The following is a 14,569-nucleotide window of genomic DNA, read 5'->3' as shown; positions in this document are numbered from 1 at the left end:
TAATTGGAGATCTCTTCAAAAAGTAGTAAACCAAATTAAGTTTTCATTGCTAATGGAGGATTTGATATAATATGTTCTCTTTCCAAATACAAACATGCCTCTGTTGACTATCAGTGGTACTACTTTGGGGTATTTTCTATAGTTATACTAAATATGCCAGGCCCTTGTGACATATGTTTACAAAAATCTGGCTAGGGCCAGAGGGTACACAGTCAGCTGCCATATACAGAGACTGAGCCCATGGATGTGGCTTCTTTAGCAGCACACAGAGGTTAACTAGTCTCTGGCCCGCTTCAAGGAGTATCATAAAGTTCTAGACATTCATAGCAACAGAAGCTTGTATGTGCAAGATGCAAGACCCTTACTTTTTTCTGTGCAGTGGTTGCAGACCCTATCATCTGAACTGATGTGTGAAGTCTGGGGGTACTAAGGACTCCAAGCCACAGGGAAGTTTCTTTATCAACTTATAGGGCTGGTTCACCAAGGGAATTGAGTTGAGTATGAAGCCAGTCTGTGACCATAAAGTACACTAGGATGAAAGAAAGGTGGCAAAAGGACTACTAGTGTTGTTGAAAGCTTCAGTATTAACTCAGTTCTAGAGTATGGGTAGAAACAGGCCATTTGAGAGAAATGTGCAAGCAAGAAAACTGTTGTGATCATTGAATCCACCTATATGCTAGTCTGCTCTGGCTGATTCTTCTTTTACTTGGTTAGAGCAAGATGCAGAAGAAGTTAAAAATTTAATTCCCAAATGGTCATTGCTTTGTTGTACTGCTCCAGACTCTCCAACCTCAATCTGTGTTTGCCTGACACAGTATTTAGTCAGTATGTGTAAACAGATCTGGATTGGGGAAAACCCACTCCAAACCACCTGTCCTACTTAGGAAGGGCCAGTAGCAACATCAACAGAGAAGGCAACACATTTATTAATACTAATTTAATGGGCATGCAAAGGGACCTTCTGGTTAGAGCTTGAAAGGACAATAGAGCTCCCTTCTGTTTTTTTTTTTTTTTTTAAGTTAAAACACCAAATTCCCTTCTGTTTTTATGGTAGCCTACATTTATGGATAGTTTGAAAATGTGCCCCCATCAAAAAAAAAAAAAAAAAAAAAAAGACTGGTGGAATCCATTGTTCTTAGTTTTTGTTATTTGGTTCTGTTTTTTGTGTTTTTTTTAAAGTAATCTCTACACTCAGTGTGGGGTTTTGAACTCACAACCCCAAGATCAAGAGTCACATGCGCTACCAACTGAGCCAGCCAGAAACCCCTTGGTTCTGTTGTAAATGACTTTGTGTGTGAGAAGCAGCAGCTTAATAACATCACATTATTGCTACTGTTTCCATTTTAATTTACTCCTCAGAAATGATAGCAGACATACTCTTGATGAAAACCCCAGTTAACAGTGGTATCAACATCACTTGCTTGTGTCAAGCCTGGTTTTCTTTGCTTTCTCACGTACTGTCTCTCAAGGTGATGTCTGAGGAACAAAGCCATTAGAATTGTTCATGGTAAATATCGAGGTGGGGCTCAGGATTCCACATTTATTGAGCTGCCCAGGTGATCTTTATGCATACTCAATTTTGAGAGCCACTGCCTTGGAGGAACCCTCTTGGAAAGTCACAGGACGTTTATCTCTGTGGGTCATTTGTTCTTCGCAGTAGAAGAGAAGAGAAATCATCTTCCCTCCTGGAGGAGCCTATAGACCTTTCAAGCTCCCCTTCTATCCCCCACTCCTGCTTCCAATGTTCTCCATTTACACTGGAATCAAATCTCCTTGACAGTCAGAATTCGTGCTGATTCTGCTTAGAGGGGGGTGAATGGTAAACCCAATCAGCCTATGGTCTGGTGCTCTCTGAGTACCATTTCAGTGAGAAATAGTGCAAGAGTATTGGTGCAAGGATGGTGAGGACTTCAGCTTAGATTTAGTGAAGCCCCAGCTGAAATAGGTGCCTTATGGGTGGCATGTGGCCTACATATAACTGCTTTTTTTCCTGTGTAGATCACTTTCGTGGACAGTATTGTGAAACAAATGGTAAAAGGGCTTTCAGCTTCATTTCAGTTGCTAAGTCCCAGCCAAGCAGTTCTGTTGTATCAGCAATTTTACATCCTTAAGAGCTGCCTGCAGTACAGCAAGACTTTAGCTGAGTATATTAGGAATGAGTACAGAGAAGAATTCAGGTAAGAGAAGTCTGAATCTAATCAGCAGCAAAAGCCACTCATTTCTGATTTTCATGCAGAACTGCAGCGTGGCCCAGTATTTAGAAGATGAAGTGAAGATGGGCGATTCTGTTTTTGCTTTTAATAATATTTCACTTTGATCCGCGGTAAGGTAGGGTTTGGGTGAGCTCTAAGAACCACTGCCATTTGAAGTGTATTCCCAGGCTAGAAAAGACTAATGAAACATCAAACTCCTTTTGAAGAACTGTTTCTCACTGTCTTTGTTGCAGCCAGCACCTCACAGAGGCTAGTAATGATTTTAACATGCTGTGAGTAATCAAGAGTTACAAACCCTACTGAAGGGGATGATGAATTAGGGATTGTGAATTTAACTGAAGCACTGGGGAAAAAAGAAAAAGAAACGCAATTGATAAAAGGAGAAACAATTAATGAATGTGATTATTATTTTTTGTTTCCTTCACCCCCTCTCTTACTCAGGAACAAAACAGTAAGGAAGAGCAGTAACAAGCACTGGTTTCATCAGCCAGCTTGTTCTGCACCTCAGGGGTTCCTGCTTCTATTTATAGGCTGGCAGCCGCTCAGCTCCGCATTAGCACCTATCAAGGAAAAAACCCAGCTTGCGTCTGACTTAAGATGAAAAGGGTACAGCAGGCATTGCTTTGCCACCAGTTTGGGCACAGACATAAAAGAATGTGGAGGCATACATTATGGCCTTAGATTGGCTCTTTAAAAAATTTCAGCCCAATTTGTGGACTCTGTCTTTCCTCCCTGTAGTTGGTTTTACACCATCGGTTCCACTCCGGCTTCTATAAAAGGGTTTTGTTTGGCCTGCTCTGAATTGGTCCACACAACCTAATTTTTTCCTCAGTTTTTTTTTTTTAACGTAAAATTCATATAGCATGAAATTCACTATTTTAAAGTGTGCAGTTCAGTCACTTGTAATCCATTTCACAATGTTGTGCAACCACTACCACCATCTAATTGCAGAACATTTTCATCACCCCCAAAGAAACCTGGTACCCATTAAGCAGTCACATGCCATGATCCCCTCCCCCCAGCCCCTGGCAACCACTCATCCACTTCTCTCTCTGTGGATTTGCCTATTCTGGACATTTCACATGAATGGAATCATACAATACATGGCCTTCTGTGTCTGGCTCCTTTCACTTAGCATCACGTTTTCAAGGTGCGTCCATGTTGTGGCATGTATCACACGAACCAATTTTTAAATATTAGTTATGCACATTTAAAAATCAGAACAACTGCCAAAATGGTGTCAGAGTCCTGCATGACGATAGTTGGCAGGAGCTCACCAGCAGCTGCCTCTGTGTACTCAGTGTGCCACAGCCTCCTCTCTATTCATACCTGACCTTCTTCCTAGTGGGTTACCTGTGGGCATTTAGGCTTGTGATCTTTGTTTTAAAATCCCGATTTTCAGCCTGCGTGCATTAGAATCACTGGAGTAACTATGAAAAAAAAAATACTGATACTCAGGTCTCACCTGGAGCACCTCTGTTCAGTTCATCGGTGGTGGGGCCTGGGTACTGAGGTTTAAAATACTCACCAGGTGATTCTAATGTGAGAGCCTATCTCCTAAGCCATCAGGGGAAGGCTTAAGGTTTTCTCATTTTTGTTTCTTCCCCTGGCCTTTCCCAAATTTTTACTAAGGCCATGGGGATGAGCCCTACCCTTCACAACTTGACTCTTGCATTTCAACTTCCTGTGTATTACCCAAGCAAACAAGAATCAGGAGCCTCAGCCCACGCGGTGGTGGGGACAGTCCTGGCTTCCCTATTAATGTCTTGATAACGGATATATTATTAATGAAATTCACTTCCTTTGCTGTAGGAAAGCGTCTCAAAGAGCTGAAAGGCTCACATAACAGAGATCTCCTAGGTCACCCAACCTAGAGGAGATCAGATGACTGAAAATACTAGCTGTATCCTGTGGCTTAGATCCCCATATCCAACAGCCCTATGCTAGTGAGTGTCTATATACTGATGTGACCAATGTTAAATTCTTGTTTTTAAAGCTATTTTGTTTCTTTTTATGATTTGCAGGTACTTTATTCACATGCCAGCCTTGGAAAAAAGGCTCCCATTGTGGTACCCTCTTACCCAACCTACCATTCAACTTTTTCATGAAGTTCTGAAATTAGTTGAACAGAAACAATGTGTGAAATATTAGTCTAAAATGTTAACCAGGAGTCAACCTAGTATTTATGAGTCAACTTGTTTCATTTGTTTAATATCTAGCTATCCCTGTGTCTTATAAACAGACTTTATTTGAATGTTCCAACAATATCTGTAAGAGAAGTCCTTAAAGTTTTTTTATCCATGAAAAAGAAACTTTACATACACTGATATATGTAAAGTGGTGCTAAAAATGAGCATTTCTCTAAAAATAAGTTTCTTAAAAAAAAAAAAACTACAAAGGGAACAGAAGCCCATGTAAAGCAAATGTATAAAGTGTAACCTGATGAGTTTTGTTGGTGTAACAATGGTAACTGGTATGAGGCCACTGAAATGTCCAAAGATAAACTGTAGGGAGTAGAATTTTTTTTTTTTTAAAGATTCTATTTCTTCATGAGAGAGGCAGAGACACAGGCAGAGGGAGAAGCAGGCTCCCCGGGGGAGCCTGATGCGGGACCAGGATCCCAGGACCCCAGGACTACAACTTGAGTGGAAGGCAGATGCTCAACCACTGCCACCCTGGCATCCCAGGGAGTAGAAATTACAGAGTGATCACTAGAGAAATGCTGAGCAAGAAGTAGTTGCCCTTTTATTTCCACCTGTCAAAATTATAGTGAAATAAGTATTCATAGGAGAATGAGCAGAACATAGGCATAGCTATAAGGAAGGTCAGATCTTCATTTATGAGGAAGGAAGCTTGGACTTTCTTTAACACAATGAAGTACATTCTAGGGCTCAGTTTCAGGCACCTGTGGACTAGTGCAAGCAGTCTCAGTGATAGAGAAATTGTAATAAGCAGTTATGGCTCTCCCAACAATCAAAAAAAAAAAAGTCTTCACTCTATTTTATGGCAATAAACTAATCCAACAAAAACTTCACTTTGGTGTCACTGTGAGCTATTGAATTTGGGCTAACTTAGAAAGTGGGTCCTGTATTTGATTAGCATGACTTGAAGGAGGATGAGAGAAAAACCCAAAGAAAGAGCTCCCAAACCAGATGCACTCATACTGGAGAGAAGGTTAAACTCACTTATGACATTTTATTACTGGTTGCGGCTGAGCCATTAACCAGCTACTGGACCTCAAACAGCCTACTCTGCTCTGTGGAAGGGTGGGACGAGATGTTCCGCAAGCTCTCGTCCAGCTCTAACATGCTCTACCTGTGACCAGATACTTCTTAATGCTCTGTGGTGGGGGAGTGCATTCCTCTGCTATCCTGGCTCAGTGGGTGATTTCACATGCATTCCAAATAATCCTGCTTTCTTCAGACCAAACATTTCTTTTCAGCTCTCACCCCAAAAAGTGTCCAAGCCTTCTCCACTATCACCCATCAAGGACTACAAGTCTTCTAGTAGTTTCCAATGTGGGGGAGAGATGGGGGAGTAGAATGGTGTTTATGAGTGTCCTGGGCTGTCAGATGAGGGACTGCTCCCAGGAGATGGTCAATCAGAAGCATATGAAAAGAATCTTGGGATAAAGGCAACAATACTTCAAACTGCACTAATGATGGACAGTGGGGTGACCACTGGTGAATGGTGGAACCTACGGAATGACAAGAGGATCAAGTCTGCCTCAGCTTCTAAACAGTGCCCTGGCTCTGGGCTAGTAGCAGTGCCGGCTCCAGAGAGGGCATGGGCTTCCTCTCACATGTCTTAGGTGCTTGATGCCGCTTCTCTCCCACTGTTCTCTTTTCTCTGAGACCATACTTTATCTAATCTGTGGGAGCAAAAGCTCTGTCAGAATGCATCTGAATCTTTCCACGCAGGGTTACATTACTGGCATTCTTGAAAGCTAATGCTTGAAGATTTGTCATCTTGATTTTTTTTTAAAGATTTTATTTATTCATGAGAGACACACAAACAGGCAGAGACACAGGAGAGGAAAAAGCAGGCTCCATGCAGGAAGCCTGATGCAGGACTTAATCCCAGGACTCTAAGATCACGCCCTGAGCTGAAGGCAGATGCTTAACACTGAGCCACCCAGGCGTCCCCATCTTGATTTTCTTATGGCATTTGTCTATTTGTTTGCAGTGTGGGAGGGGAACCCCAAAATTAACACTTTAAAGGGTTATCCTGCTACAGTTCTTTCCTACTCTTTTTTACAGCGTTGCCAAACCCAAGAAAATCACTAAATAATCCATCTCTCTTAGTGATCAGACACATCTGATTTTTTTTTTAAAGATTTTATTTATTCACGATAGACACACACACGGGGGGAGAGAGAGAGAGAAAGAGAGAGAGAGAGAGGCAGAGACACAGGCAGAGGGAGAAGCAGGCTTCATGCAGGGAGCCCGACGTGGGACTCGATCCCAGGACTCCAGCATCACACCCTGGGCCAAAGGCGGCGCTAAACCGCTGAGCCACCCAGGGATCCCTGACACATCTGACTGACTAAGTATTGACTTCAACTACAAAATAGTTACTTTTAGGAAATTTAATTGTGGAAACATTTTGAATATGAAAATTACATATACTTTTTTTTTTTTTTTTTTACATATCCTTTTTTTCTAAGAACAAAGTATCACCAAATAGGAAGCACATATAGCTAGTTTTGATTCCGGGTCTCTAGGATCACACCCTGGGCTGCAGGCAGTGCCAAACCCCTGAGCCATCCGGGCTGCCTGAAAATTTTTTTTTTTTTTTTTTTTTTGTGAGAACATTTAAGTTCTACTTTCCTAGCAAGTTTCAATTACATAATAGGGTATTATCAACTATAGTCACCATGTTTTACATTAGATTTTCAAACCTTCTTCATTTTACAACTGAAAGTTTGTACCCTTGAAAGTATAGAGAGGTAGCAACCTCTCCCTATTTCCCCTGCACCCTAGCCACTGGTAACCACTTTTTACTCTGTTTCTATGAGCTCAACTTTTTATTTTGTGTTGTTTTTAAATAAAGGGTTGTTTCAAGTTCTACGTTTTAGATTTTTTAAATTTAGTTTTTCAAACCCAAAGTATTTTAGTGTTGTATTTTATTTATTTGAGAGAGAGAGCATGCATAAACAGGAGGAACAGCAGAGGCCTAGGGAGAATCAGGCTCTTCACGGAGCAGGGAGCCAGCCCGGTGAGGGCTTGGATCATGACCCGAACCGAAGGTAGCTGCTTAACCAAATGAGCCACCCACGTGCTCCCAGAAACATTATTTTCAAATGGGATACATGATGCAGAGAAAAATTTAAATATAAATATTTAGGTGGTATTAGGTACCCTACCCAATCTCACAAATCTTCAGTTGTTATCATGAATTAATCTAACCCTTGCCATTTTACCAAAGTTCAACAGAAAAATAATGAAGCTTACCTTCACAGGAAAGACTCTATTTATCTTTCCAATGTTTCCTGTTTTCTTTTCCTACAAGAATGGTAGAGAAAAAAAATTCATATCACAGTGTGATGCTGCTGGTGTGTATAAAAAAAACCCTTGATAGCTTTTTTTTTCCCGGCCAGCTTCTAAGTTTCTCCTGCTCTCCGGGGTGATTTATTAAATCACAGTAGATACAGGTGCCTGGCTGGCTCAGGTGGCTCAGTCAGTTAAGTGTCTGCCTTCGGCTCAAGTCCCTGGAGTGCAGGGATTGAAGCCCTTGTCAGGCTTCCAGCTCAGTTGGGAGACTGCTTCTCCCTCTCCCTCTGACTGCCACTCCCCCTCTTGTGCTTTCTCTCTGGGTCAGATAAATAAAATCTTAAAAAAAAAAAAAAAGCAATAGATAAATGAAACAATAAAAAATATTTTCATTTATTTTAAATAAAATTATACATTTGTCAATGTCAGGGTAATTCCAAATTAAGTAATTCACCACCATCAGGACTCAGCTGAAGTGTTTCATTTGTCTGTATGTTCTTGCTATTTTTCCTACTTCATTAAAATCATATAAATTTCCCCTTTTGTCACTATAAATGGATTCAATAATACTCCAAAGAGTTCTTCTAATCCCTTTAAAAGAGGATTTCTATCTGTCCAGACACAGCAGAGTCCACTTCATCACTGTCCCTTACCAGGGAGGGGCCCTCGGATTCTCACGTAAGTGCTGATGGTATGATATGTACCAGGTAGATCGAGACTATGTCTTCCCTCCACCCTTCCTCTTCCAGCCAGCTCCTAGAAAGGCCTGGTGAGGAAAGGTTTTCAAGCGTGGAGGAGACAAGGTGTTTGAAGGTTTATTGGTTAGATATCAGAGATTTTTGGGTTTGGGGAAAACTTGAGTCAAATAAATTCCTTTTATTTCCATTTTGTTCTAGTCTGCTTTTCCCTTCTTGTTGCCTTCTACTTGGAAGGTGACTCTGACCCTGAGGAAGTAAGAGGAGCTCTGGGTAAAAGAAGGCAAAGGGCAAAAAAGGCAAAAGAAAAGGAAGCAGGATTATATGCCCCAAGATTCTTGAAAGAGGCAAAGAGGACCTCTAAGTGTCCTTCTAGGTGGCCCACTCCTCTGAAGGCTCCAGGAGGGGTGTGGGGTTTCAGAGCGGAAGTTATGCCTATAAGCAAAGATGTTGGACTTGACCAAAGCATTAAATCACTTCAGTCCTCTTTTGACTCCTGAAAATGATGGGGATAGGGTAGTGGTGGCACTGGCAGTGACTGCGGATACGGTGATCTGTTTGGTCAGTGAGGAAGGCAGTGGAGGACGGAGATTGTAGATCAAGTGACACAGGGCCACTGTGGGTTTCTGTGGGCTATACTGCAAGAACTCCATTGTGTATTACATTGTTTCTACAGGGAAATTATTCTGTCTGCTGTACAGCTGACCTACAAACCAATGTGAAAGCGACACATTTATAAATGTGTATATAGTATTTTACTTCTGTTAGCAACTATAACCACCAGAGGGCACAATAGGGTTAGGAAGACAAAGAAAGAAAAAAAAAAGAAATAAAAGCAAAACTTTGCACTTATCAGGAGAATTGACTCTTAAACTTTTAAAATTCCCATGGACCTTCAAAATTAAATTTTTTTTGTTGTCACGCTTCTTTAATATGTACTAACGTCAATCTAGCTGTAAGAAAACTTCTTATGCTTCTTAAATCTACACAAACTTATGATTGAAAATTTTATAAAATTAAATACAAATTACTATCATTAATGTAACACATGCTGTTTTGCTGAACCTCCATCTCCTCTTGCAAAATGCATACAGTAAAATGTACAACATAGCCTCTTGAGTTCTGTATCCTTTTTTTTTTTTTTTTGAGATTTTATTTATTCATTGATGAGAGACACAGAGGGAGGTAGACACATAGGAGGAGAGAGAAGCAGGCTCCATGCAGGGAGCCTGATGTGGGACTCAATCCCAGGACTCCGGGATCACAACCTGAACCAAAGGCAGACGCTCAACCAACTGAGCCCCCCAGGTACCCCAAGTTCAGTATCCTATCATGTTTCACTCTTCTCTTTCAGAATTGCTACAGGTCATTCTTTACAGGCCATGCTATCCTTTACTTGGCTTGGCTTGAACATTTCCCTACCTGTAAGTGAAGTCTGCTTCTGTTCTCTTTTTTGGCCAGGGACAATTAGAGTTTTTCCACTTAGGGAACAAACAATGGATCAGTATAAACAATGCAAACACAGGCATCTCACTAAAATGAAAACAAAATGTTAAATTCTCTAAGAAACCCTAAAGACTTTCCAGTGGAAAATTAGTCTCCAATGTGAAAGGGTCTCCTGTAGAGGTTAAGCAACTGTTTCAAGTATAGTGACTTAACATCATGGTTTCCCTGGGTGGTTTATGCCTTTTTCTTCCCAGTACCCCCTATTTCATTTATAAAAGTGTCCTGGTTATAAGCTAGTCCTGGCAAGGAGTTTTAAGATCAGCAAAGACCTATGCCTTCGTAGGAATTAGGAAACAAAGATGTTAAAGCCATATATAGAAGCTTCAAAGGTTTCCCCCAGAGGCTCATCTAGTCCAGTATTGGGGGTTAAACCAAACTTCAGACATATTCTATCTCCTTTTATGACTCAGAGGCCTTAGGGGTCCCCACCAGTCCCCACTCTTCCAAAATACCACCTCAAAAAGCAGGCTAAAAGAAAGGGAATAAAGTGAAAGATTTTATCACAATTAGGTTCCTCTGATATCTGAGAGCATATAAGGTCATTTTAGGGTAGAAGGAGCGAAACTTCTGAAAGAGTCACTTTTCCTCAGAAACATTGGAGGATAGGACAGGAGTTTTGTAACTCTATGACATAATTTGGCTAACATCGTGCATTGGGTTTTATAAAGTGATTCCTCATTGCCAAGTCTCAAGACTAAATTCAGTTGCCAACGTGACTTCGGATGGTTTAGTGTTAACAATAATGAAAAGATGCCACAAAATAGTGAATTTTAAGGAGACCAAGAAATATTTCTCTAAAACATAAAGTATGCTGAGCCTAAAGAGAGAGTGTGTGTGTAGTGGACCAGATCCAAGAACTAAAGTGATCCACAAACTGAAATTTGTTGAGATTGGTCTGTTGAAGTGATGCTGATGAGAACATCCTGGCAAGCTGGAGTCCTCATTCCTTCAGAACAGGATTATCACTAGCATTATTTCATACTTCATCAAGCCCCAACTGGGGCAACGTCTCATAATGGACAGGAAAAGGAGAGGGGGAAAAAGCACCATCTGTCCCTAGCACATGTGCCAGGGACAGTCAATGTGGGCAAAATCTCTTAAGTGGTCTGTGAAAGGTTTAGGAGGTTCCACATAATTTTCAAGGATCTCATCCCAGAGAGAAATCAATTCAATTCAATAAGCATCTTTTCTGAGTTAGTTTGGTACAAAAATAAATAAAATTGGGTCCCTGTTCTAACAAGCTAACTTTTCTAAGCTAAATGGTTTGAGTACAATCTTCAAAATTTTTGCTATATCATCTGTATTTTTATTTACTATTTTTCTAACATTATTATTTACTGAATAATTTTCTACTGTATCTATCTACCTGCTTTAGCCATGTCCTGAAGGACATCTGGGAAACCATGCAGTTGATGTTCTAGATATAGATTTTTAAATTCTTGTGTGTACATATATTTCTAATGTACATTTTTAAATATACAGTTTTTACATTTTATGTCTTTTTCTTAGAATACCTAAAGTAACCTTTGTGCCCCACTATGAGAACGCCAATAGTAAGGAATACTCAAAATATTTCACAAGGGCAGAATAGGTCAGGTGACAGGGATAGAAAAAAAGTGTTACAGGAAATCATAGGAAGAAGAGCTTAATTTTGATGAGGTGCATCAAAGAGGCCTATTTAGAAGATTTTGCCTTTGAGGAGGTTTTAAAGATACCTAAGTCTGTAATAATTTTTAACAGTACAGATCTGACAAAGCTCGGTGGTTGATGAGTGCAGATACTCCTATATTATTCTCTTTACTTCTCTGTAGGCTTGAAACATCTCACAATAACAGTAATAAAGTGTGTCTAGAATTTGGAGAAGAGAAAAGCATTCCACGTAGAAGAGAAAGTATAAATGAAAGCACAGAATTCCGGGGGCACCTGGGTGGCTCAGCTGGATAAGAGTCAGACTTTTGGTCTCAGTTCAGGTCTTGATCTCAGGGTCATGAGTTCAAGCCCCATGTTGGTCTACACTGGGCATGGAGAGGGAGGGAGGGAGGAAGGAAGGGAGGAAGGAAGGAACAGAGGGAGGGAGGAAGGGAGGGAGGGAGGAATCCTGAAATTTGGGCTGGGTGATCTAGTTCTATCAAAGTTGAGTGTTGGGATACTCAAGTGGCTCAGCTGGTTGAGCCTGCGACTCTCAGTTTTGGCTCAGGTCATGATTTTGGGGTCATGAGGAGACCGGAGTTGGGCTCCTAGCTTGGCAGGGAGTCTGCTTGTCTTCTCCCCCTGCCCCTTCCCTGGTCATGCATACTTGTGCTTTCTCTCTCAAATAAAGGAAGTTAGGAAGGAAGGAAGGAAGGAAGGAAGGTAGGTAGGTGAGTGCTATAAGATGCTGTCATATCATGGTCCTAAGAGAGTTTGTGGGTGTGGGAGACTCTCAGACAATTCTGATAAACAGTATAATATCAGAGCAGCAGATCAGGAATAGAATTCTGGGAGAAATTTGTAAGATGGGGAGAGCCCAGATTTGGAAAGATCTTATAATAATGATTCAGGGGACAACACCTGATTTGTTTCCTCTCATTTTGCCAGCCTGCATTCTATTTTTACTAAGGAAAAAAAAATCCAGGGCTCCTGGCTGATTCAATCAGTACAGCATGTGACTCTTGATCTCAGGTTGTGAGCTTCTGAACCCAATACTGGGTGGGGAGCCTACCTGAAAGAGAGAGAGAGAAAATTCATTCCCACTGGGCATATTTCCTCCTTCCTACCCCAGAGCCTCTGGTCTCATCCAACTATACTGAAGACCAGGGGTTGGTAAACTCTCCCTGTAAATGGTCAGATAATAAATATTTTAGGCTTTGCAGGCCATACAGTCACTGTTGTAATGACTTAATTCCATTGTAGTGAGAAAAGCAGCCATAGACAATACATAATGAGATAAGGACAACACAATTTTATTGATAGAGACTGAAATTTAAATTTTAGATTATTTATAGATACTGTAATTTAAATTTCAGATAATTTTCATGTATTATGAAATATTTTTCTCAACATTTAAAATCCATTTTTAGTTTTTAGACTATATAAAAAATTGGCATCAGATTAGAGAAATGCAAAACAAAACCACAATGAGATACCTTTTCTCACCCCCTAGATGACTTTATAAAAAAGATAACAGCAATTCTCGGCAAAATTGGAACCCTCACACTTTACCGGTGAGAATATAAAATGTCACAGTAGCTGTGGAAAACAGTCTGGCAGTTCCTTAAGAAGTTAAACATAAAGTTATCCTATGATCCAGCAATTCCACCCCTAGGTGTATACACAAGGGAAATGAAAACACATATTCACACAAAATATCATTAACAAACGTTTATGGTAGCATTACTCATAACCAAAATGGGAAAATGGCCATATAATGAATTATTTGGCAATAAAAAGAAACAAGGTATCGATGTGCTACAACATGGCTAAGTCCTGAAAACATGCTAAGTAAAAGAAATCAGTCGTAGAAGACCACACATGGTATGATTTCATTTACACGAAATGTCTCAGAATGGGCAAATCTATACGGAAAAAAGTAGATTAGTGATTAATTACATTTGGAGGAGTGATTACTCATGGGTGTTAGATTTTCTGGTGTGATAAAAATGTCACAAAATTAACTGTGGTGATGGTAGCACAACTCAGTAAATAGACTAAAAACTAATGAAATGTATACTTTAAAAGGGGGAATTGTATGATATGTGACTGATACCTCAATAAAGCTGTTAAAGAATAAATAGTAACAGGCTACAGGCTACTTGATCCTTGCCAGCCTCTACTGTAGATACCAGATAAACTGGTTCCTCTCAGAAGTTTACTAGTGGATTCAGCTATGTAAACTTGGAAAATTCAATTGAAAAGAGCTGGAAGAGGACTGTGGTCAGATGGGCCTTTGTTGTTGGGACTTGCTGGTGAGGAGGTCTAGATGTCGTACAGATGTGTGATGTAAGCAACGATAAACTCCCATTGACCTGGTGGTTTGTAATTAAAGCCAGGAACTCAGCCCATGTGCTCAGATACACCCAGATCCATGTTGTTTCCAGTAGTGGGTTCCTGCATGGTCACCAGGCTGTGAAGATCTTCATCAGTCCCAGCCAAGCTCCCTAGGGAAGCAATCATTTTGTCTCTCTTCTTTTAGACCAGCTGGCTAGTTAGCTGAAATTCCTCAATCTAAATTTTTCTTCTTACTCAAAAGAATTTTTTATTTTTTTAAATAAGAGGGGAACTTGGCTGGCTCAGTCGGTGGAGCATGTGACTTTTGATGGTGGGGTTGTGAGTACAAGCCCCACGTTGGGTGCAGAGATTACTTAAAAATAACATCTTTAAAAAATTAAAAAATATATAAAATGAAACAAAACCTGGGGAAAGCTTGATTGGAGGAGCACTTATTGTAGGAATGACGCTTTTAAGAGCCTAGGAAAGTTGTAATCCAGTAAAGTACCTATGCACTGGTCAGAATAAAGACTGTCCTAAATTTTGTGAAGGACAACTTTCTCCACTTCTTTGTATCTTTTGTCTTAAATTCTTAGAATCTCCCAAATCTTCTTCAGGAAGGCTAAAAATTTTAGGAAATAAAGCACATAGCAGAGTTTCTGCTTTCAAGAGGGAAGTATCTCAAATGACTTCCAGA

The 14,569-nt window shown here is 40.4% G+C and overlaps 1 protein-coding gene and 1 long non-coding RNA gene across 43 annotated transcripts in view; one reads left to right on the top strand and one right to left on the bottom strand.

Moving 5' to 3' along the window:
• The window catches only part of LOC144323332 (uncharacterized), a 119,260-nt gene that overhangs the window by 87,655 nt on the left and 17,036 nt on the right, over positions 1-14,569 (bottom strand). For 13 of the 18 annotated variants that reach the window (XR_013388740.1, XR_013388741.1, XR_013388738.1 and 10 more), the window contains exon 2: positions 7,667-7,717. The exons of 2 other annotated variants lie outside the window; for them this stretch is intronic. This is a non-coding gene — a long non-coding RNA (uncharacterized LOC144323332). Of the gene's footprint in view, positions 1-7,666; positions 7,718-12,456; positions 12,608-14,569 lie in introns of all 18 variants that reach the window. 3 more of the 18 variants (XR_013388745.1, XR_013388744.1, XR_013388750.1) reach the window with 1 other exon arrangement.
• Positions 1-14,569, top strand: part of C11H12orf56 (chromosome 11 C12orf56 homolog) — a 112,707-nt gene that overhangs the window by 84,254 nt on the left and 13,884 nt on the right. For 8 of the 25 annotated variants that reach the window (XM_077913663.1, XM_077913661.1, XM_077913660.1 and 5 more), the window contains 2 exons: positions 1,999-2,177; positions 2,655-5,247. The exons of 5 other annotated variants lie outside the window; for them this stretch is intronic. In XM_077913663.1, coding sequence (XP_077769789.1) covers positions 1,999-2,177; positions 2,655-2,814 — 339 coding nt within the window. In that variant the 3' untranslated portion in view covers positions 2,815-5,247. 12 more of the 25 variants (XM_077913678.1, XM_077913672.1, XM_077913681.1 and 9 more) reach the window with 7 other exon arrangements.

The sequence above is a fragment of the Canis aureus genome, chromosome 11 (assembly GCF_053574225.1).
Source record: "Canis aureus isolate CA01 chromosome 11, VMU_Caureus_v.1.0, whole genome shotgun sequence".
Classification (NCBI taxonomy): Eukaryota; Metazoa; Chordata; class Mammalia; order Carnivora; family Canidae; genus Canis; species Canis aureus.
Note: the sequence above shows the minus strand (reverse complement) of the source record. Positions and strands in the feature narration are given on the sequence as shown.